The 24,903-nt window shown below is 43.6% G+C and overlaps 1 protein-coding gene across 11 annotated transcripts in view; it reads right to left on the bottom strand.

Annotated features, from left to right (window-relative positions):
- Window positions 1-24,903, bottom strand: part of frmd4a (FERM domain containing 4A) — a 103,569-nt gene that overhangs the window by 38,031 nt on the left and 40,635 nt on the right. For 2 of the 11 annotated variants that reach the window (XM_032524494.1, XM_032524495.1), the window contains exon 1: window positions 21,347-21,819. The exons of 3 other annotated variants lie outside the window; for them this stretch is intronic. In XM_032524494.1, the coding sequence (XP_032380385.1) occupies window positions 21,347-21,439 (93 nt within the window). In that variant the 5' untranslated portion in view covers window positions 21,440-21,819. Of the gene's footprint in view, window positions 1-428; window positions 850-12,218; window positions 12,755-21,346; window positions 21,820-24,903 lie in introns of those variants that run through there. 6 more of the 11 variants (XM_032524491.1, XM_032524501.1, XM_032524490.1 and 3 more) reach the window with 4 other exon arrangements.

Below are 24,903 nucleotides of genomic sequence, written 5' to 3'. Positions count from 1 at the left end.
AGACAGTTCATTTTAGTTCCCTTTTCACATGACAAAATCACTGAATATATTCACAGCATTTTGACACTGACCTCTAATATATGTTGTTATCATTATATTAGTACAATCTAGTAGGTTGGAACAGATGTGCTACTGGCAACATCACTTTGCCCTGGTGTGTGTGGTTCATGCAAATCCACCAACATTTCTGATCCATTACCAGGCAGGTTTGAATTGGCTAACTTAGCTATATCCCCACATGCAAAAAAAACAGTGACATTAAAAGACAAGACATGACAATAAACAACGTATAAAGCAGCCATGTCCACAACGTTTCATTACTTCGCTGGAGCTGACACAAATTACAGAGGCACACACAAACATAGAGCTGACAGTGATGCTTTTGGTCAGTGCTGGCGACAGCACCAACGTGATCCTTAGTTAGTTACCTTGCAAACAAGTGCTCGCTGCGAGGCTCCCACGCAAAATCGACTCCAAGATGAAGAGAAAATAACAAATTATTAATCCCAGAAAGAAACAAGTCGAGTCACTGCCAGAAAATCGTCAAAAAACACCCCCCCGGTCGGCCAAGGGGAGGAGGCACATCAGCATCCATGTTAGTGACCATTAGTTAACGTTAGTTACGAGCGAGGCAGTTCGCTGTGTCTTCCCTGCATTCTCTAGTTAAACGCCACATAGTCGTTACATCTCATGTCTTCACCATTCAAGCTAGACTCGGCGCTAACTAACGGCGACCGTGTAGCGTTTTCCAAGGCTGGCTTGTCTCCCTCCTTCCGCAAGCAGAGCGCGTCTCACGGGGCTACTCCTGCTCGACCAACCCCCTCCTTTCGCTACCGGTACCGTGCACAAACGGTGTGTGAACGTGCGGATAGCAGGAGACCGTACCAACGGTCAGCAACCGAGGGGGATAACCGGAAGAAATGGCTACGGTTCCATCCTGTCTTCACTTGTCAGCTATGTTTCTCGCTGTCAACGGAGTTGCTTCGAAAACACGGGAATAATAGAGGCAAGATGTGGGGGCGGGGATAGGAGGAGATGAGGGAAAATTTTCTGCAGCAGCTCACAGCCATGAGAAACTGCAGACCTCTCTCTCTCTCTCTCTCTCTCTCTCTCTCTCTCTCGCTCTCTCTTTTTCTCTCCATGCGTGCGTGCGTGCGTGCGTGCGTGTGTGTGTGCCTACAAACCCAGACATTTGTGTCAGAAGAGCACACCAATAGTCTGCCTTTAAAACAAGTGATGCACTGCTGCTACATAACAGTGCGCAGGGATCAAAGTCTACCCACTTAAAAACAGCTGTACTTTTTAGAAATGGAGGCTTTGTGAGTGAGAAAGAGTGCCATTGAAATACCCTATCCTCATCTTATTACTTTTATACAATGCAGTTATGCCATGTGTATTTCGATGAGCTTGAAATGGTTAAATGATTCTGCTAAAAAGTAGGAGATTCAGTTAGACCTCTACATCCCTGGTCTGGGATGGAGAAATCAGTCTTTCTCTCTCTCTCTCTCTCTCTCTCTCTCTCTCTCTCTCTCTCTCTCTCTCTCTCTCTCTCTCCAGCTGGTCACTTCCTGTCTGCACTTTTAAACACAGATCTCCTTGCTCTCAGGTTTGGCTTGCTTGAATGAATTCTGGCCTTCAGTCCACTGCAGCCGTTAGACTGACTTATTTTTTTCTGAATGACCTAAATTGGGCACTTGTGTTCACCTTGCACAGCTGGAGCAGCAGCCGTTGAAACCACCAAGTTGTTAAAATAACAAAATCAGCCCAGTTTTTGGTACCATAAATAGATACTAATGTGGGCTGTGAAGGCAGGGCTAAGCTTATACCTACTGTCAATAAAGTATTTGAATGAATCGGCAAGCATAGGCTAGTCTCTTTTCTATTGTTGTATTACAACAGGAGTATAATCCCTATGTTATGACAACTGTGATTCCGAATGTACAGTATGCACACATATGTAGTACACCACTAAGCTGTCAGCTTCAGTGATACTTTACCATCATAACTTCTCCAATAGTCAGAAATACAGTTTGTCTGAGCCAAATGCAATTGCACCAAATTTGCAATATGACAGGAAATTCATAACCTTAAATTTGCATGATTCATCAGAAATACTCTCTTCCCAGACATTAAGCAATGCAATTAAAATGAATGTGCTTGGCTTGAACAGTTGTGTTGCTACCATAGCTTGTGCTGCAGGCCCAAAATAAAGCTTAGTTTGCTGAATGTAGAAGGTCACATGAGAAAAAAAGGCGGTGTATTCTTTTCCCTCCATGCTGGATTTGTCTGTTTCTGGATATTTTTGGCCTGTTCCAGACACCGGAAACTGGCCTGTCTAACTTAAACATCTCCAGATGACTCTTTCTTTGGCTTTAATATATACATCCATCCCTCCTTTGCTTTCTCCGGTCAAATACATATCTCCCTTTATTGGTAACTTCCCCAGTTTGCTATCATAAGTGCCCTGTTGTTTGACCAATGCAAGGGAAGGAGAGAAAAGGGGACAATGCAGGTAGTGGGGGAATTGGGTAAAACTGATAGAAGACAGAAGAGGAGGGCCAAAAAAAATGGCAGAAGGAAGATCCTGAACACTTAAACTACATGAGTTAATGAATGATTGTTCCTGTTTGGAATGGATATGAGGTGTTCCAGAGAAGCTGAACGAGAGGGAGACAGTTTCACAGAAAAAGCCAGAGTGAAAAAGGAAGGAAGAATGGAAGCCAGGGCAAGAATGAAAAATAACAGCTGTGATGTAGTGAGCCTCTCTGGCCGATGCTCATGTCCCGTTACTTCCCTTTACATGGTCACCTTTCAATGACCTATAGAGAGTGTTTCCAAGAAGCACAAGGTGGGAAACACTTGCAGGTGTGACATATCTGGGCCCTGACACAGTCTTGTTATGGAGCCAGTGGGCTTCTATTCTGGGCTGAGGTGTGGTCGTAATTAGGTGCTGATCTGGTGTATTTCTATAGTGCAGGGCTCCAAAGGGGAAAGATCTGGATGGGTGAGGTGGGTTTAACAGGCGGTGGGAATTAGAGTCAGGTTTTAGGGTCGAGCAGGGGAACAGGGTTGATGGTCTATGCTGGAAAAGTTAACCTATATTGGTAGAATGTGATATAAACAGCGCCCAGCGGTTAATTGAAGCAAGCTGGAGAATCTCTTTAACCCTGACTACGGGACGCTGCGGTAGGCATATGAGACTGACACACACACACACACACACACACATACACACACACACACACCATGGTCTCGCTCTCTGTTTTGCTCTGTCTGTCTTTGTCTGCATCCCTCCCACATCTATGGAGACTAAACAAACACACACACTTAAACACGTCACTTTGAGAGCAAGCATGGTCTGACACCAGCAGTCCTAAGGTGATTTATGACGCTGAGATCATTGTAGCTAAATAGGCTTTATGACTCGCAGTCAGTTGTAATGCAACAGTATCTGCATGTGGTGCAGATTAGATTTCAACACAAGATTCAGCAAACACACACTGTGGCTCTCAATACACTACAGCTTCAGTTGAATGGGTTATTGAAAACCTGCTAGAAAAATAATAGCTGGGCCAAATCTCTCTTCTCCATCCAGTGCTTCACGAAGCGGCAGAGTGAGAAGGAGCAGGGAGGGTCATGGAAAGGCAGCCAGGAATGTGAAGAGAAACGACTGACCGGGAGAGATCTGTTTTGTTTGTTCAAGTGTATATATACGTGTCGTGTGTGTGTGTGTGTGTGTGTGTGTGTGAGAGCTCCACCCTCCCTGCCCGTGAGTGACTTTGGGACTGAAATGTGGTTCCAGTTAGGGCGTTTTTTAAAATCCAAAAACACTGGCACTTCAAACAAACTGGAGATATTTCTCTAGCCAACCCTGCTTTGTTCCCATTTTACAACACAGCACAATTGCCAGACTTTACAAAAAATCTTTCTCACTTTTTGTCAGGAGATGTTTCCCCACATTTTCACAACAAAACAGCTTCCTCTAAAACATACAGCTGGAGATGCTTATGGATTTCAAATGCTACATAGGCACTTTTACTGGGAACATCGCTGTGAGGTGTTTCAGTCGGCACAATAATGACATCAAAATCATGCTTTAAAGAAGATTCTGTGTGATCCAAACTTGAGTTGTGCTGAATCTACAAGAATCCATCTCTGCCTCAGTTCAGCTTCACTGTCATTTGCATCCAGAGGAGCCTCAATCCCCAGTGAACTGTAAATAATCTCTCAAGCTATGCCAAAAGGTCACAGAAGATGCACAAAAGTTGCTCCTCACAAGTCCATTACACATCTATAGTTTGCCAAAGATACAGACAGAATGACACTGCGTGTCAGAGACAGAAAAATAACAGGGGTTCAAGACAACACAGGAAGACATCAAGTTACTTTTTTGTATTGGTACAGTAAATTTGTAATATGTATGTAATATGTCTTCTAGTTATAACACTAACAACTTCACCTTGTTCGTGAAAAATTCCTGATGGTCTGACATTCTTATTTTCATCCTTTTCATTGTGTGTTCCTAAATAAATCACGTTTTTTATATCCAGCGGCATACCGAAACAGTGAGTAATGGAGTATTATCTTGTGCTGGGAATTTAATCTAATTCCCAACTGCCAACTAGTAACCTATCCACGCAAAAGACGGCTTATGGACCCTCCTACTCTGCTCAGCCACTGGTTTCATGTTCACATCCTTCTTCTTTCCTCATTTGTTTCCATTCCTTTCCTCTCCAAATCCATAATGTGCTTTGTTTCTGTTTCACAGAGGCGGCTGAAAAAAAAAAAACTGGCAGTCACATATAGCCAGAAGTCATACAACATTTAATACAGAAAGCTCTTAAACAAAACCACAGCAAAATGTCTCCCTTGATGGCATCCAAGCAAAAAAAAGCCTTTCATGGACACAGTGTGATGATGCTGCGCCACAGTGTGTTTGAAAAAAGTGACCACTGGCCAATTTTTACATGCTACCGACAATTTGAATGCTCACGTCCGCTCACGTCTTCTTTACATGTTTGCCTTGTTATGGGGATGAACTTTATTAAAAATAGTCAAAAGGGATAATTCCACTTTGGTTATTTTCTAAAAGAAGACATAAGCTTATGATTCCCTCTGTTTCAGGCGTTGCTTTTTCTGGTCAGCTCTGCCCTTCACTGACATGGGTTGGACATTCCTGAAATTCCAGTCCAGAGAGAGCATTTGGTTGATTAAGCCATCAAGTATGTCCCTTTGGCCCTGAAAACGTGGCCATGCATCTACTCAGGATGAAATAGGTTTAAGGTGACTTAATAACTTCAGTAGCTTCTGAGGTAGGACAGAGGACAAAGCAAAAAAAACGAGAGGGGGAGCCAGAGCGCCGACGGCCTAACAAGAAGCAGAGGGGTTCAGGACAAATAGGTACGAGTGATGTCATGTCTTAAGGACTTTTATCTCACTGAAACACAGTCTAAGTGATCATGGGGGTTGATCTGCAAGGATCGAGGTTGTCAGTGTGTTCACATGTGTGTGTGTGTGTGTGTGCGTTTTTACAGGGGAAGGATCTTTTACCCCTACACCTCCTCTATTCATCTATAATTTACACAGTGAGAAATCAACGGAGACCTGAGTGACCCTGTGTTTACTGATACTGCTGGTAATGCATGCAGAAAGACAAAGTGACATAGAGCAGTCTGCACTGCTAATTAAATCCTATATATAAATATACACAGTGTGTGTGTGTGTGTGTGTGCTCTCTTTTAGTGCCTAAACCAATTGTTGATTGATTAATCTTTATCCTAGACCCCTCTTTATCTCTCTGCTGCTTTTTCTGTCTCTCTTTCTGTTTCTCTTAAACAAATAAACACACCACACACACACACACACACACACACACATATATACACACACACTGATTCTAAATTCAAGGGTACTGTGTGTTGAACTCCAGTGGCCTCTATCCCCAACTGGATAGAATACCAAACACTCTAATCATTTAGCAGGCTGAATATTAAACAGTCCTGTCTGAAAACTCCTATGTGTGTGTGTGTGCATGTGTGTCACAGTCCTAGTGTATTCTGCTAGCCTACTAAACATATACCCTAAGACTTGAACAGCAGGGGAGAGGAGAAAGGGGGTTTCATATTAAAAGCACCCAAATCCTCACTGTTGTTCACTAATTTCGCCCTTGAGGGGAAGGGGGGCGTCCTTCAGGAGCTCCAAAGACTCTCTAGGCTAATTAGGGAGACAGCCACAGAACAACATCATTCAAGGCACTGGCTTTACAGGAGCACGGTGAACTTACATCCAAATGATAACTTTTAGGTTTTAAAAGCACTCACGCTCTTAAGCTGAAAGGCATGGACACAACCTGTATGTCTGTCAAGCACGCACACACGCACGCAAGCATGCATGCACAAACGCAGGCACACACGCGCACGCACGCACATACACATAAATGTTTGACCAGCCTGGCTCCCTGGTGCTCTCCAACCTAAGACACACACAAAAGTTGCCATGACAACTTTCTGGGAGATCTTGCCGTCTCCACCATGCACACTCTGCCAGAAATGTAGGGCACTTAGAGGAAGAGGCACTTTAAGACAATAAGACACTGTACCAGGCAAAAGTATGACCCAGGGGTACAAACTTAAAGTAAAAAAGCATGCAATGAATGTTTCTCTCAAAGATATTCAATCCAGTTGATGACAGTATCATGATCCCTGGCTGGCAAAAACAAGGAAATCCATCACTCTATAAAGTCAACATATACTAAATTTTACAAAGACATTCCCCCCTACCCTTCACCATGTGTGTGTGTGTGCGTGCGTGTGTGTGTGTGTGTGTGTGTGCGTGCGTGAGTGTGTGCGTGTACAATTCTTCTTGTCCAAAGGGAATCCCGTCATTGTAAAGGTATTAAGTGTTTTCCATTTGGACTTTGGGGTAGCCAGAATCTGAAGGCACGAGGTGGAAAGCATTTGCTCAATGAATAAAAACATTGAGTCAATCATGTGTTAGGTTTACAGATGGGAACTGAGTCTACAGATGGAAACTCAAAGGCATTTGTAATATCAAAGGACAAATACAAAAACTGTATGAGAGCAAAAGTGTAGTCCGTCCTGCTTTTAAATCTCAAAATGATGTCTTTTATAACCTATTAAAGATACTATAGTGGCTAACCATGCCTCCCCAAAGGATCATGGGAAATCAATGACTAAACTCCACCTAGTCCAAACACGTGTGCATAATATTTTCCACTCTCATTCAGCATTAATGTGACTGATACACTTGTCTTGTATCTACAAAGTGTCCTTATAGGGAAACTGTGGTCAGATTAATGCTGCTGAGAGGAGGCACTAGTTGTAAACTGTGAAGATTTGGTTTGATGAAATTATCATATTTGTTAACTCATTTCTGAAAGTTAACACACGCCTCTGTTCGGTAAACACACATGGGCACACTGCAGGAGGACATAATATGCATACACACAGAGGATCTGGGAGTCCCTGAGAGGGATTTCCTCAGATATTCACCAGATTCCCCTAGTAATCCTCCGGGATTACCATTCTATACTCAGGACCTAACCTTTGAACTTAAAACATTATAAGCCCTTATATCCCCATCACTAATGCCCAGTTAAACCTATCACTTCACTCAATACAACAGGACCACCTCCAAAAATCTTATATTGTGTCCACTCTGGCCACGACTCAGACACACTTAGAGGATTTAGAGGGATACCAGCCAGATGTATCATGTAGGCCGCTCAACCTTGGCCCAATAAAACACCAGCAAGATATTTCCGTGTGTTTTATCATGTTCGACATCTAAATAGTTTCCAACATGGCAACGATATCTGTGAAAGTGTTAATATCTGGCAATCCTTTTATGTGAAACCAAAAACACTGTCAGTAAGGCTCAGCCTACATCGGGAATATCTTTGTGTGTCATGCAACAACAATACTGGTATGTCATGTCCTGTGTAGCTTTGCTGGAAATACCAATACCATCCTATTTTTAATCAACAATATGCCTTAAATCAGAGAATCAGTAGTCCTTTGGGATGACTGTGTGAGGAAGGGAGCGTGTGAGCATGCAAACGCTATCCGATCAAGTAGTGTGCCATATTCGCGCATTACCAGAGAAATTAGATACTAGCATGGCTAAGAAGCTTATGGTGCACAGTAACTAAATGACACATGGCACATGGGGGAGCAGGGGTGTCGTGCTTTAAATGTTTAACATGCAACAAGCATGCAAATCACCAAGAGACTCGTCAAACACATATAGATCAAAAGAACATGAATGTCTGATAACATTTTGATCACCATGTATGATTTATGAAATGGAGAGAAATGTGGCTGAACTGTTGTTGATGAATCTCCACAGGAAACTTTTTGTTAAATTCAGACATCAACAAGTCTGACAACCGCCCCCCCCTTCCTTTTTCTCTTTTTCTCACACATATTTACACTCTTGATAAACCTGGGAATGGAGCAGTGGAAATGTTTTCCAGACCAACTATGCAAATAAGAGCTCATCCCGAGGGAGACACAGTAAACGGCTTCAACCACCAACAGAATCTACAAAGGGGTGTTTGTGTGTTTGAGTGTGCGCCACCATGCAGGGATATCAAACACAAACATGCCTCTGGCTAGTTGCAAACAAATTAGAAAATAAAAAAATATATATAAATAAAATGCTGGAAAATTTGGAGACAATGTCCATTCTTGCCCTCAACCCCTCCCAGCAGCAACCGTTTCTCTGTTGGTTCTGGGAAAAAACATTCTCACATACAGATCCTGACTTTGGCAATGAGAACAAAGATGGCTGCCAGACAGGGATAGTGATCAAAATTCTTCAGTAGGAAGACACAAAGTTCAACTTCAACCTCTATCCAATAAATACTTGGCTGGGGGAAAAAAAGGAAAAAGGTTGGGGATTATTGAGGACACACAGATTTCCCATTCTGGATATTTGCCTTCACGAGTCTAGTTATTGACATCTGCCTCAGTGGAATTGATCAAATGGATGATATATTGAACATGAGAGTCAGAGAGACTTAACAACCTGAACCAAATACAATCCTCTCCCGATTCAGGGGAGCTGCTGGCAATCACAGTGGACTGCTCTTCCAAGAAATCCACTTGCTTGAAAACACCATGGTTTGACTGAGCGCCCATAGCTTATCAGACCACAAACAAAAGAAGTAACAGAGCAGACACCAGTGATCCAGCTCCTAGACAGAGGGAGGATTGTGTATCTTGGTTATTCTAGACTTGCGCTGCTGTGTCTCTGCTTCGTATCATGATGGACTGGGACTCGTCAGGGGGAAAGGAATATGATCAGTGACATAGCCATTCTCACAGGAAACAGGACCAGATGAGCTCAGTGGGAGTAAACTGGCCTGGGTTGCATTCCTAAATATGATGCAATCCACCCTAAAAGCTAATAAATGTGTCCGATCGATGTGGCATAATGCAAGATTTTAAATATGTCTAAAACATTTCAGTGGAATTGCGTTGCTAGGAAACAGCTTGAATCTAAGTTCATTTGACAGAGAGGAGAATCAGCTTCCTGTCAACTACTGTTATTAACAAGCACTATAACAGGAAATGAACCTGGTCTATCTAGGATAAAAGGATGTTGAACACATTGAGGATGAGTTTTGCTTCACAAAGTGTCACTTCACATTCCTGACAACAAAATGATGGCGTGTAAATGTTGTTAGTTGCAGGACTGTGATGATTACAGGTACATGAGAAATTCTTGCAACTCAGGGAACGCCCAACCACCAGTGTTTGCTACAGTCCTTACCCCTGCTTCTTCCCCATGCAGGATATCCTGCTTTTGGGATGGGGTCAGGCGGTAAGAAAGACTGGTAGGAAGAAAAGAAAAAAAACAAGAGGCGAAAAGATACACAGATAAAATCAATTTTGCAAAAGCAACCAAAGAAATAACACAGTGCAACAATTACCCAGAGACGCTGTCTTACACAGAGAACTGCCCTCACACACACACAACAGTACTAACCATATTTAAAGGGTCATACCACCAGAGGAAAATGTGTGACTGGAGGCTGTTGAGTCAATATTACTCAGCCTGATATGTACGAAAGTGTGAACACGCGGCTGCGTTCTCTCAGGAGAGACATAAGCACACATCTGCGGGAGCAAACAACACTTCACAGACGTTGCAGTCCGCTGGTTACTGTAACGCCACAGCTCCATCACACATGGGGCCGCGTCACGTAACATGCAAAAGCGTAAAATTATCATCTTGACAATATCTGAGCTGGTGTCCTGATTGAGTATGTAGGAATGCTGGCGATGGATGATGGCCTTCTCCAGTGAGAGTTGAAAAGAGAATATAGAGAGTTAAATAAGAAATGAAGAAGTAATTTAACTAGGAAGAAAAGAATGTCAGAGAGGAACAAGATACATGGGGGAACAGGGTTATCTCAGGGCACTGGAGTGGAAATGCATTTTCCTTTTAGGATTAAAAAAAGGTGGAAAATTAGTGTAGAAAAATATGAACGGGTTGATAAAATATATAGAAACAGTTAAGTCCTCTCTCACTCTTTCTCTCTGTCTGTCTCTCTCCATTGTGTGTCTGCCAGTTGTGTGAAGTTAGGTATCTCATTAACAGTATTAGAGGAAGCTGGGCAGAGAGGCAGTGCAGTGAGCCAGGGGTATCCCCAGCGGCTGACACACTGACCCCTCCTTCCCTGCTTTTGTAACTCCCTCTACTATTAACTGCTCCACCTTGGACCATACCACTTCATCAGTCAAGGGGGGAGACAATGTTTGTAGCTCATCAAAGCACCAGAGTATGTTTGGGAAAGTGTTAAAATACCTCTGTTTAAAAGGGTTTTTTTTGTGGCCTCTATCAAATGTTTGTGCGTCTCTAAACCAGGAGGGGGTGTTAAGGACAGGGTTGTCTTCGGGAGGTCTGGTATGTTATTTCAGTTTCCTCTGATTGTGTTGCCCTCCCTCAGGATGCTTAAACTTAGGAGCCACATAAAAACACATCCGAAGACAAAAGTTAGAATAACAATCCAGTTTATCCCCCTCTTGAGAATTACGGAATTAGAGCAAAACGACAGGAAAAGGCACTTGGTGTGTGTGTGTGTGTGTGTGTTTGTGTGTGTGTGTGTGTTTAATCCACTGATGCTGTGGGATGATTTTGTGCTATGCAGTCCAGTGTGGGCTTTTTTAAAATCTAGTAACAGGCGTGATGAGTGGCTCTCTGCGAGCATGTTGGGTTTGTCCTGGTAGTGCCAGCTGCATACAGGGCAGGTGAGACGCCAGGAGAATACTAATGGATCCATGAAAGCCCTGAGTGCCGATTCTGACTTGTTGAAGAGAATACTAATCACCCATTTTGCTGAATCACAGACAAACACGAGGCCCAAAAGACACAGTTGCTTTTACTAAAAGCAATTAAAACATAATTCACCGGTGAAACTGTTCTATACAAGCAAACTGACACATTTTGTGCGTCAAAAGAGTTAAATTGTGTGTAAATGTTTAAGGCAATGGAGGAATCGTGAACGACCGGACAGCCTATAAAACAGTGTCTGTGTGTGTTTTGTGTGCAAGTGTCCCCCTTTCACATACTGTATCCATAGTAACACTTACCAGCTAAACAGCTTAGTTACTGACTCCTTATAGTGACCCAAGCAACACGACTTCCTGTTAAGGCTCTGCGTCCAACAATAACTACAAAAGAACACTCCACACAAGGACAACAATGTAATACAAAGCAGCGTTTTCTGAAATTGGCAGGATAGCCCTTCACATGCACCTGAGCTGAGTGTTGTAAACTTTGTCAGCATATGTGTCCCATTTTACTAGCATGAACACAGCATCTAACCCAGTTCTGTCCTCTGCTTAATGACACAAATCCGTCATGTTTAACCCTGCCCCTGTCTCTGGCCCCGGCCTATCGCCTGAAGGACATACCTGGCCTACTGTACAGCCTCACGTCCAAGGCTTGACACTAGTGTGGAATTATTAATTTATTATAGTTTCCAATAGCGGCTGTCCGTCTCCACAGGTGGCACAGCTAGCAGACTGAAGAGAATAGGTTTCAATTGTAATCACTGCACACTACACTTTTCTAAATTGAATTTGCAATACATTCCCTGTGCGAGGGTGCCCTTTTTGAATGCTATACACATGCACATCTAGTTTATGTTTGTTTTGTGTGTACTGCGTGTGAGGTGCAGCCTACTGTACCTGGTAGAGTGGCCTTGAAACACACCTGTGTGTGCGTAATAGATGTAGGGGTGCAGGGAGGTTCCTGGCATGCACACGAAGGCGTCGGAGGGCTGTTGAGGTGAGAGTTGACAGCAGCCCCTGCCGAGTGCAGACGGCCTCGTCAAGACCTAACAAGACTGCCTCCATTACTTGACTGACTGCAAGCTCTCTGTGATGAGAGACACAACTCCAGAGGTACGTGCAGTGTAGCAGAACAAGTCAATATCAGTGAGATATCCACAGGTATCACATTAGGTGAGTCATTACAGGTAAAATCCACGGAGGCCCAGGTAATTAGAAGTTATTAGCCTTTATTGTCCTCCTGATACCACTTAGCTCGAGTATAGATAATAACTGGGTCATCTCTAGAGGTAAGCCAGAGAGAGACAGGATAACCCTGTGGCTGTCTCCTTTCCCGTGTCCATCTCTGTCCTCCAAGTCTCTCTGGGATTCAGCTGTCTGAAGACTGGTGCTTCTGTCCCAGTCCCACACAGCTAGTGGTCCCTGTTGACTCTCTCTCTCTCTCTCTCTTTTTCCTCCCTTCCTCTCTCTTTTCTTCTCGCCAAAGCAATGCGCCCTCCATTCACACTAATAAAATGCAGCCGGTCTCTTAGTCTCCCTGGCTGGTAGTTGTTTTTAAAGCGATATGCACTCTCATACTGCAGCTCAAATGGAGAGAAACCAGTCCAGTGTCAGAAGAACAGACGACAGCGCTCTCTTTCACTGTCTCATTTTTCAAGGAGAGAGGGTTGGTTTTCAAGCTGCACCCTTCCTCACACACCTGGTCAGACTGGACAATATCTAGATATGTCTATAATACAAGACACAGTTATTCACACACACACCACACACACACACACACACACACACACACACACACACACATTATGACATTTAGTCTCCAAAGTCTATATATAGAGTTTTTTTAACAGCACTGGGATTGTAGCCAGAATGTGTTTTTTTTTTTTTTTTCAGAAGGAGACATTTTCCTCTGAGCCAGTTTTCCCAGGCCGGAGTATCCTAACTTGACCTGGCTAAATTCTTCCAAAACAAATTTAAGAATATACAACCCACTCTCTTCCAACTTCTCACATTATCCCTGCACAGTATTCAAGATAGAAATCCACAATGAAGCTTATCTTGCTTTTGCTGATACACACCCATTTGCAACAATGGCCACATGGAGGCAATACAACCTCCACATAAAACCTGTACCAGGCCTATAGTCTGTGTGTATATCCTTGCCAGTCGGTGATAAAATATTGGCTTAACAGCTCTGCTAAAACAATACAGCTTAAATGACCGATGTTCTCTGGGTTATGGGTGATACGAATGTTGAAATCATTCTGAAATTAAACACAGGCACACATTTTTCTAGCTCCAGCAGCCATTTCTTGATCTTTACGGTCACTAAAGATTTCTTACATGTCAGTTTAAACATTTAAAAAAGAAAACAGCTCAAATATCCAATGGGTTTATTCAGCTGGATCACTTTTTCCACTTCCCTCTGAGAGCATTGATCTATAGAGAATTCAATAACTCCGTATTGTCCAGTAATTCTCTGCCTTCCTACCCAACCCGATCTGACTGTAGGTGGATTAAATGGTCTTTCGTAGCCCACTCTGATTCATGGAGGGCTTTATCGATAAAAGAGGTCACTCCTGTACTGCTGAGTGTGTGTGTGTGTGTGTGTGTGTGTGTGTGTGTGTGTGTGTGTGTGTGTGTGTGTGTGTGTGTGTGTGTGTGTGTGGAGAGAGAGAGAGAGAGAGAGTGTGTGTGTGTGCATTGAAGTTGTTTTATGATGCTCAAAGCATTTGTTTGTTACTGAACGTCAACATGAACATGAGTGAGTTACTGCCATGGCATTAATCAACTATAGCATGCTGTATACATGACAACTTGTATTTTTCTCACTTCTGCCTCTTTCTCTTTCACTTTATATTCTCCACAGATGGCTACTTAAATAGATTGGAGAAGGTTGACTGCACAGAAATCCTCATCCTCAATAACGCAATAAGCTTGCATCTTTTTAAATTTACTGAATTTCACCAAACACATGCTCCGAGATCCCTCATTCCACAGCACCAATTTCCCATCTCTCTATCTCAGGGCCTCATGTTGCTTTCTCAGTGGTGTCTTGAGAAACCCATGAGGAATGTGTCGAATTCCTATAGTGTGAATTTTCCAAAATAATTCAGGGTTTGGCTGGAGCTACACATGAAGGCTGGAGATGTTAACCTCTCAGCCACTGTAATTTATAGTTGTGTAAATGTTTGTTGTGGTAGGGAGGGAGGCTGGAGGTTAGGTATGACAGTGCACTGTTCACATGATTCTATGTGTGTGCAATGTCCAGCAGAATCCTGGGAAAGGTCACACAGGCCCTGTGATGTAAACAGTGAGCACCAGAGTGTCAGCTGGCCGGCTGTTACCATAGTAATAAGACAGAGAGAAGAAGACACCATTTGTCTCGTGATGGACAGGAATTGACAGGCAAACAGTGAGATCATCTGTGTGTCATCCACATATTAATGACAAATAAACCTCAGACCTGTACCCAGTCGGTTGTGAGATCGTGAGGTCTATTGCTCTCTTCCACCCTCTTACTTTCTCCTGTCTCCATTTCTCTCCCTCTTTCATCTCTCCCTCATATCTCTCTCTATCTCTCAATCGTCCTCCTGCTCTCTGATCTCCACTCAGGCGTTTTATACTAGTGCAGGCAAGAGAGAGCGAGATAGACAGAGAGAGAGAGAGAAGGAGAGAGGGAAAGAGAGAGGGAGCGCAGTGGAGGGAAATGGGTCACAGACACTATAAATTCACAAGAACATCCTCAGCTGAGGCACTATGGCACACAAATTCATAAAAACAGTTGTGTGCAAGAGAGTAGAATATGCGTATGACACAGAAAAAGTTGTACAGGTTCTACTCGTGCACTTCTTCTGACAATAAACCTGGCATCTGTCTTTTGCAGGCTTAATATTCTTATTGGTTCATTTGGAACGCACAACCACTCACACACACCAGCATTGCTGTGACACAGAGATTATAAGTGACATCCGTGTATAGACCCAGTGTGAAATTCCATTCCGATCAGTCTAGTTTAATGTGATTGTATTAGAGGTGCAAGCAGGAAAATCAATAACAAAACGTAATGTGGCTCAAGAGGGGGCTGAAAGCAGAGAGCTTCTTTATGTCTATGTGTGTGAGAACGTATGTGCATTAGCTTCAGTATTCACAAATGTGCTTGTAATAATTAAAAAAAACTGTTTACTGTACATGCATGCAATGAGAAACCCCCACGATGACGTGAAAACCTTTGAAGTATCGGGGCTTGTTGGTCTCTTAAGTAGAGAAGTTGACCTAGTTCATGTGTTATATGCTTTAATATGTTATACACATATGCACAAAGGGTTGTTCACTCAAGAAAGCATGCACATGCACACTCTCAAGCTAATCACTCTCTCCACTTTGCCTGGCAGATAAATATTAATGAGGATTACTATGTTACTGCAGTACACCCACGGGAGAGACTGCACCTCTCTCACTGTCTCTCTTTCTAACTCTTTCCCGCTCTGTCTCTCTTTGTCACTCATACACACCCACACACACACCACACACACACACAAACACACACACGCACACACGAACACACTTCAACATCTTGTCTTTTTAGATTTTACAAGAGAAATTATTTTTTTTTTATCCTTTTTTTTTTCCTCCTTTCTATTCCTCTTATTTTGTCAAAGCAAGATTCTGATATACAACACACTCACAAACCATGAACGAACCCCTTCATATGAGTGATTCACAGACAGTGGCTCCGTTCTCACTGAGTCGTGTTATCTCTGTCTGACAAAGGGCACAGATTGTGCTGGGATATTTAAGGAACATGTCGGGGTCTCCACATCCTGTTTTGTGGGAAGATGGAATCCAACAGACTCCTTCCCATCAATCCACACTCATCTTTTCTTTTTCTCTGCTCTGTTTTTCGCTTTCTTAAAAGGATTCCACACAGTCATTTCTGAGAATAGAGAAGCAGAGATAATGAAGAAATCCTTCTGAGCTCTGCATGAAGGTGGCAGAGGACGGGAACATGCACGTGCATGCACGCAAATGCACACATGCACGCACGCACGCGCACGCACGCACGCACGCGCACACACACACACACACACACACACACACATCCATCCACAGGGGATGTTTTGGCAGAGGATAGAGGAGTCCACTCTCACCATAGCTACCCTGCTATGTTTCCATAGAGAAAACACATTATCAGCAGCTCAGCGCCTTCAGCCTTCGCTCACAGTCAATGGCCGATCATCTCTTCATTGTTTGATCATGCTCGGTTCAGATGTACTTTGAACATGTATGCAGCTGTGCCATGCGTCTATAGATCTGCGGGTTGATTTTGGACAGGGAATAAAAGACAGTGGGAAAAAAAATCCTAGCAGAAAGTGATGAAAGAGGCATGGAGGAGAGCAGGGTGGGAGTCTCCCATGTGCTCCCCCCTTTCCTCTCTTGCTCAAAAACATTCTTCATCCTGAGCTGCCTTGGGGAGAAAAGGGGGGTCCCCTTTCATGCCAAACAGGGTGTGGTGCAAGAGGGGCCTTCAGGAGCCTTTTAGCTCCAGCTATTCCCACCTCTTTTTCTCTTTCTTCCCCTTTTTCCCCCTTTTCTTTGTCTCTTTAATTGGACTGACTGACCACAGCTCACTCACCTACAGTCCTGGGGGTAGGTTGCGATCTCTGGGAATCAATACTGTAGCGAGGCAGAGCAGAGCTGCGGGGGCAAAAAACTCACAGCTCAGAACTGATATGTGCCAACAGAGGGACGTTAGAAGAAAACGTAACAGAAACTCATTTTGAATGTTGTCCCCTTGGTGTCCACATCAACTTTGCAGCTGCTTAAATGAATCCTGACTCTAATGTCAAGACATTTAGATCAATTTGATAAGAAACAAGCAGGGTATCAACCTGACCCACAGAATGCCAGAGTCCAGCGATGACCTTCTCTGTTATTGGTGCAGACGAGATGTTTAAAGGTAACAAGGATGGATTAGTATTCCTGCCTCGCTACTTGCCTGGCTGCCTCAAGCTCTCAGGCCTATTGTGGTAAATTACAGTCGTGCTATTGTGCGTTTGCATTCCTATTCCGCTCATGAGTGTTTGTTTTCAACACGTGCATGTGTCTCAGTCTCTGTATGTGTGTCTTTGTGAACTTCTCTGACAGTGATCCACCCCTCCCACCTTTAAACCCTCGCTCCCCTGCGGTGCCCCTGACAACAACATGTTTCCTTGGAGAGCGATTCAACCTCCTCAAATCTGAAATGTTTTTCGAGTGTTTAGAAAAAGCATGCACGTAAACACACTCGCATGTCTCGCTCTTTCTTGTGCCCTGTCTTCCCATTGTTTATTGGTTGTTTTTGTTCTTAATTTCACAGAAAAGAGCTGAGCAGCTTAACAGGATAGCAAAATAACAAAGGCGGGGATAATCCTAATTCAGGCCTTAATCTACACAGTAAATATTCCTAAAAGAAGCTGTTTTAAACTGTCAACACCAACTGTGCAATTTATCATCATCATATTATACTGTGAACACCTAGGGCCCTATCACAGAGTGGCGCAAAGACTGACGCAAAGACCAATGCAAGGATCTTTGCTATTTTAGGACCGACGCTGTTGTTAATTTCCTGTCCAGTGCACACGTTGTTTAAATAGCAAATGCACCTGCGTCCATCTTTGCGCTCTGACCCTTTTTTACGCCGTCAAACTAGCAAGAGTGGATTTGGACATGCCACGCACTTCACGACGTGCACTTAGATCGTTAAAATAGGGCCCCTAGTGTTTAGGATAATCCATTTGGTAAGTCTTTTTTTCTTATTTTGTCCACGCTGATACATTTCTTTCATGTGTTGCCATCTCCAATGTAATAAAAGGTATGCAAGAGCCAAAGAAAGTGGGAATGAGCAATAAAGAAGCATGACAAGTCAAGATCTGAAGACAGCCACGATTTCAGCCACGATAGCGAGGAGTAGAAGGACAAGGTGAGTTATAGAAAAGAAAGTGATTCAATTAGCAAAAGAGGAGTAATCAAGTTTGCCTCCTCTCCTGTTGTTCTGGAGTTAACGAGCCATGTTTTGTATGTATCATTGCTGTTGACTGTGAACAAAGATTGTATATGTTCTGCCTGTAGATATAACTCAATTAACTGTGATGGAAACCCACATCCGTCAGAAACAACCGACATGGACGTGAGGCAATTCATCTGCATTAGATGAGAGTGACAGGGCACAGACGAGAAGGTTGGCAATCTGGAAGGTGAAAAGCAATCTTGGTGATCCATTTTGAAAATATCTTTCAGACAAGATAAAGGGTCTCTAAGCGATATTGGGTGATGTTGCTTCTTGTTGACGTTCAAAGTCTTTTCAAACAAAACAAGGCTAACTTGCCCCTGTCTCCTCTTCATCACATCCCCTCTCCCTCCATTCTGTGCTTCCGCACACTAACCCCCCCGCCAACCCCCACCCCCAAATCGGTTATTGGCTGGAATGCTGGAAGTCTGTTTGTTAGGTTTGCTGGTGCAGGTGGGTGCAGTTTGTTTTTGTTGCCGTTTGTGGAGCCTGGGCTGTCTCTGTAGACAGCCCAGGGGACAAGCAGCCTGTCACTACTACTGTTTGCTGTATGTGACAAAAAATGGTGTAGACTAAAAACTGCGTAACATTGCTAACAGCACCTTTAAGTCATGATAACGATTATGGAGTAGAGTGTTTAGCCAGCGGCGGTGCACACCCACAAACCTCTGCGTGTTCTCTGGGAAATGGTGAAGGTCCGGAAATGAAAAATGAAGCTGCCAAGTGTGCGAAACACATTTAGCTGGATTTAAGCTGGCAGCAATAAACATTTCCACTAAAACATTGCCCTTTGCTAAGTCAGCTGCTTATAGATAAAGATTTTGTCAATGTTTTTTTCTGTATGCTGTTACCCATCAATGCGGCTCACGCAGTTGCATAAGGCGGAGATTGGACGACAAAGCAGAGTTATCTAACATGGCAAGTCAGAGCAGGACAGAGCAGCATCTGTGTATAGAACTGAAAGTATTTCAGTGAATCAGTGAGGACATGGGCAGGTAAAGTCATAACCCAACCGACAGTCAACCTTTCTAGAGCCTCTAGGGTAGAAACCGGTCGATCACTGAGGTTTGTTCACCTGCCATCACTGAGGAGAGGAATCAGTCAGTCAGATGATTTAAATTCTCTTTTCGAAAACACCTTTGTCGATTTATTGAACACTTTTCTGCCTGTGTGATTTGAGGGATAGCTATTTTGAAAATCCGATGCATTCACTACCTTACACAGCAAGCTGATGCACATTCATTCATTCAGACCTTTTTTTCAGCAAAACAGCACAATAATGCGGGTGAATGTATGTAAATCACAATAAGTAATCCCCCTCCAGTCTGTCTGCGCACAGCTGGCTGCCAGAAGAATGGGAGGCAGAGAAGAAGGAATGCAATCAGGAGACATAGACCCCCCTTGTGTGAGAAAATAAGCTTTTCTCCATTAATGAAGTTGATTTGAGTGAGTGTATGTGTATCTGTATGTGCACAGGCACCAGCTAATAAAACCGTAGCAATTACTTCTCTGAAATAGACAGTGAATATTCAGTTTCTTCTCATCAAGCAATATGACAGTTGGATCCCAGTTAATCAGTTTTCCATCCACTGAAAAATGACTGGCACATGACCTGTCTTTAGATAATGAGACCGGAAAGCATTAGAACAAATTCTAATTTATATTGCCTGAGACCTGTCAAGTTGTTTACTTCAGTGCAACTTCACTGCAGAAGCAAAGGAGCCATATAGTGTTTTATGCATGTGTGTGAGGAGATGTAAAGGTAATAGCAGTTATTTTTGTGTTGAAGCAGGCCGGGAATATGTACTGTATGTCCAGGGTTATTAAAGTGAAAGCTGTTTTCATTCAATATTTAGAAACCAGTCTGCGTAATTAATGATAGCACGGGCACAGCATGTGTGTGCTTGTGCATATCACTGTGTCCTCTGCATACACTCTCAATCAAAGAGAGAACTACAAAGAGGCCAGCGGTTCTCAGAAGTCCCATTCACACAAAGAGGCGTGTTAATAAAACTAAAGTCACATTACATCAAGTGGGAAGACCGAGATATCCAAAAAGGAGTTGGAATTCAATTCAATATGATCCTATAAGCACCTCATGATTTTAGGGAAGCAGTTTGGATAAGCCATAAGCCCGGCTTGCTCGTCACCTGCACACACACTCTACTTAAATCGGATTCACTTAATACTGCTGTATTTACAACATGAAAGATGTGCATCACCATATGAATGCAATGGGGAGTCGCACACACAAATACAGTCACAGCTGCAAACTTGAGTGCTACTTTCTTTTCCGAACACTCGCAAATTTCTCGTGGTGTAAACAACTTTGTGGAGGAGCGTAAGAGGTGAATCACCTGGCAGGTTACAGCTTGTCTTTACACACATTCCACGTCTTGAGCTTAGCTGGAAAACTATTATCATCTGCCGTCAGCCAAGACCCACGAGATTCACACAAACACATGAACACTGAAGCGTGTGATGCCTGGCAGGAAAGCTCAGGCAGGACAGGATCCAGCACTTTAAACCACGTTGAAGACCAGACCATGTGTGGCTTTGCTTGATAAAAGGAAGCTAACTCATGCCTCAAGTCAATTCAATTGCATTGACAGTGACAGGCAAACAAGCTGAACTCAAAGACAGCTCTCCCACAGTGAGACTTCCCTGTAACCTTGGAATCCAAGGACTGCAGTGGAATACATAAGCAGAGACAGACTGAGTTCTGAAAAGATTGACATACTCGGACTGACAGACAGAGAAACACAGAGAAGTATTGTCCACTATGGAGATTAAAAGCTTTGCTCTTGACTTGCCTTCCACCAATCCAAATCTAATACCATCCCCTGGATTAGCCAAGAACCTTTTTAAATCCCATTTACGCACACGATAGCACGGCAAGACACAGTCTGAGAGTAGAGGCGGTCAGAGAAGAAGGGTGAAAGTGTAAAAGAGGAATTGAGGGAAGTTTGTGTCTTACCCTCTCTCCACTGTTCCTCCGTAGAGTCCCCACCGGCAGCTTAAGCATCATCCGGCGGGTTCTCCCGGGCGTCACTGCTCCCTGGACCACCATAGTACGTTCCAGAGTGTGTGTGTCCGTGGGTGTGCGAGCATGTGTGCGAGTGTGTGTGGTGGGTGTCCTCGCCGTCCCGTCCAGCCTGGCAGCCAGGGTTCACGCGAGCTATGCGCGTGGTTGTGTACGAGGAAAGAACTGTGTGATACTAGTGGTTGGTGTGTGTGAGTGTGTGTATGTGTGTGTGTGGGTGGGTATAGCAGCCCCACACTGGTCCTATGTGTCTCTCTCTTCTTCTATTTCCCTCTGTGTTAGAACACTTCCCATTCTGCTTCGCTCAGCTCCACTCTGCCGCTCAGGAGGAGAGCGAGTGTAGAGGGAGAGGGAGAGGGAGAGCGCTTTGTCTTTCCTCTCTCTTCTCCGCTCTCTTCTCTCCTGCTCTGGCAGCTCCCCCTCCCTGCCTCCCACACTCACTTCCTTCAGTTGGGGGCTTAACCAGGTCACTGGATTAATGTGACGTTACGGCTGTTATTAGCATACGCGCTTGTGTCACATGATCCAATAATAATTGTGTGTGGAGTATATACCTCCACCATCCACCACACACACACACACACACACACACACACAACACACACAAACACACACACACACACCACAGCCCTTACAGGGGATCACGTGGGGAACCTCAAAAGGAATATGGGATGTTTTGCCATCTGGTAGGGAGATTATCTTTGAAATCCCACATCCAGATTTCTCTCCCTGCACTGTCTGGATGAGGACACAAAGGGGGAATACACACACACACAACACACACCACCACACACACGCAAACACACACATCCTTGCACAATGCTCTTGCATGCAGATATTGATCAGTCTATCACTTGGTTCATTGCAGGCATGCAGAAAGGTGTGTAAATGATTTTTTTTCACAAAGCTGTGACAGTTGTGAACTTTTGGCTGTGAGGCTTCAGCAGAGATCTTCTATCATGATGGCTGCAGCCACGGAGAGCTGAGTCAGTCCTCTGTTTCCACCACGGTGGTCTTTACATGTCCATTAAAGCTATTGGACTCATGAGTTACAGCTGCACCTAGTGACTTACTGTCATATTCTCATCATCACTCACCGCTAAGCTCAGTTTGCCTCTGCACATCGATACTCAACTGCCAGCTGATTAACTTAAGTGGATCAACACGCATGCACACACATATGTAGGCATACACAGATGTTCACTTTGGACATCTGCACACATACAGTACATGTAGGCTACAGTAAGTTCACGCATTAAACAGCTAACGTCTCGTAGTGGCTAGCTATTGTAAGCCAGCAGCATTGTATAATAACAGTATTCTTTAGCTTGGTATTATCAGTTATGAGGTGATTAGATGCTGGGTCATAGGGTAAGAAATCAGATTGAACTCACTAGTCAAAATGAACAAACCAACAAGCCTTTTACATCCACTATATAATTTCTTTAAGTGGGGACCAGCGCTGGCTTTAGTGACATGATACTGTATATGTCACACTTTCATAGACACACACACACACACATACACACATTGTGCTAAAGCCGCACGGCAAGCATACAGGAAAAATCATCTGCAGTGGTAATCCCCAGTAAGCATTATTTATTCAATACCCTAGCCCACATCAGTGTATGAGTGACTGTGGCCTACATGAAAAACATCAGAGGGGTATTTATAAACTTAGTTCGCAGACATCCAGGTCTTGCAGATGACACACTGGAATAACTGAACAGGGATCCAAAAGACAGAATTAATTTCTCTTTGCCCTGTTTCAGGTACTCTGTGCAATGTGTGCGTTTGATGTTTATTCAGATCGCAATGACAGAGATTAACAGCCACTGCTGATTCAGGAGACAAACCTCGATGCTTTCATAGTAGGCTCGTATGACACCTTGACAGGGAGATGACAATACACTCTCCTAATTGAACAGTTTAAGTATGGTTTGTGTTCGTTTGTTCTCCTCCTCTCTGTTTTTTTAAATTGTTATTTTCTTTCACTTTTGAGATTTTTAAAATTCCACTACCTCAAATCCAGTGAGGTGATAAACCCTCGTCTTGACAGGAGGAAAAGAAACAACAAAATCTTGTTATTCTTGATGCCTCAGGCTAGAGCACAATGACCCATTTCAGTCAATAAGCATGCAGAAATAAAAGCAAATGGGATTTGCCCTTAATAAAAATATGTGAAGTACCAAACTGCATACATAATGAGGCATAAACATACAAAAATCTGAGAAAAAAGCAAAAAGCTGGGATATTCTGCCTCTCTGTGCTGGATCAATTCACACCAACTGTCCTCAAAATGAACTAACGGCTATTAATTCCCAACAAACCTGCATGTAACAAAAGATAGAAGGAACGAGACAAAGAAGAGAAAGAGAGAAGATCACTACCTGGTTATGAGAGATGCTAATGAGGGAGGTGCAAACAAAGCGCCTAGACTGTCTGGGTTTTATTTCTACTGTGTTTTTAGTGTGTGTGTGTTTGTCTGCTTAGTCTTTGTCTGTAGTTGTAATAATAAGAAGCAATGCTTTTCTATTGTAGACCGCTGGCATTGTTACGCATTAATTTACCCTGATAACCCAGCCGGTCTCTGCCCACGGCTGTCTGACTCATCCCTCTGGTCCCGCTCCTCACTGTGTGTGTGTGTGTGTGTGTGTGTGTGTGTGTGTGTGTGTGTGTGGGTGGTGTTTATGGAAATGCCCTCTAGCTGGACTCTCTCAGCATCCCAGGCAGGGAAGGAGGGGGTTGAATGTTTAGGTTCCAAGACTCCACAAATTACAAAGGGTTGAGTTTCAGTGCCATTGCACAGAAAACACAGATTACATATCTAAACAATACCACCCTGATAGCGTAACTCAATTCATTTCACACTGTGCGCTTCTGTCTGTGCTTCTAAGTGTTTGCCAGTGTTGTTTTTCCCTATCTCATGAGAGTGAGATGAGCAGAAAGCGGGCCCTCCCACCCTTCATCAGGCCAGAACCAATCACAATGACTTCTCCACAGGGGAGCATCCACTTCAATTATCATCCCCTCAGTAGTGTCTGTGTGAGAAGGCCTATACTTTTACATGCTCAGAAAGGTAACCGAGAGGCTGAAAGATTTTCAGGAAACAGGAACATTGTGAAAACTGGGACGTGTTTATGTATCGGAGAGATTTGGTGGAGCACGGGGACAGGTTGTCCTGGACAAACTGTGTCGCTTAGCACAACATCTGCTCAACCCGCTGGGAAGTGACTGTGTTTGGGTGTGTGCACATACTGCATATCTGCTTGTGTGTCTTTCAAAATGATTAAAATGTAATACAGTGGCACCAATGGAATGCAGACAGACTGAAAAATCACATCCATCTTTCACTGTTTGTACCCTGACGTGGTACGTGGACATTGGCTTGAGAAAAAAACAAAAACTGTTTTTTTCTGGGTGCAGTCCACATTCACACAGACACTGCCATTATACAGTCATTCATGCCTAAATGGAATTAGAATATACCA

This window comes from Etheostoma spectabile, chromosome 8, assembly GCF_008692095.1.
Source record: "Etheostoma spectabile isolate EspeVRDwgs_2016 chromosome 8, UIUC_Espe_1.0, whole genome shotgun sequence".
In the NCBI taxonomy this organism is placed as follows: domain Eukaryota; kingdom Metazoa; phylum Chordata; class Actinopteri; order Perciformes; family Percidae; genus Etheostoma; species Etheostoma spectabile.
Note: the sequence above shows the minus strand (reverse complement) of the source record. Positions and strands in the feature narration are given on the sequence as shown.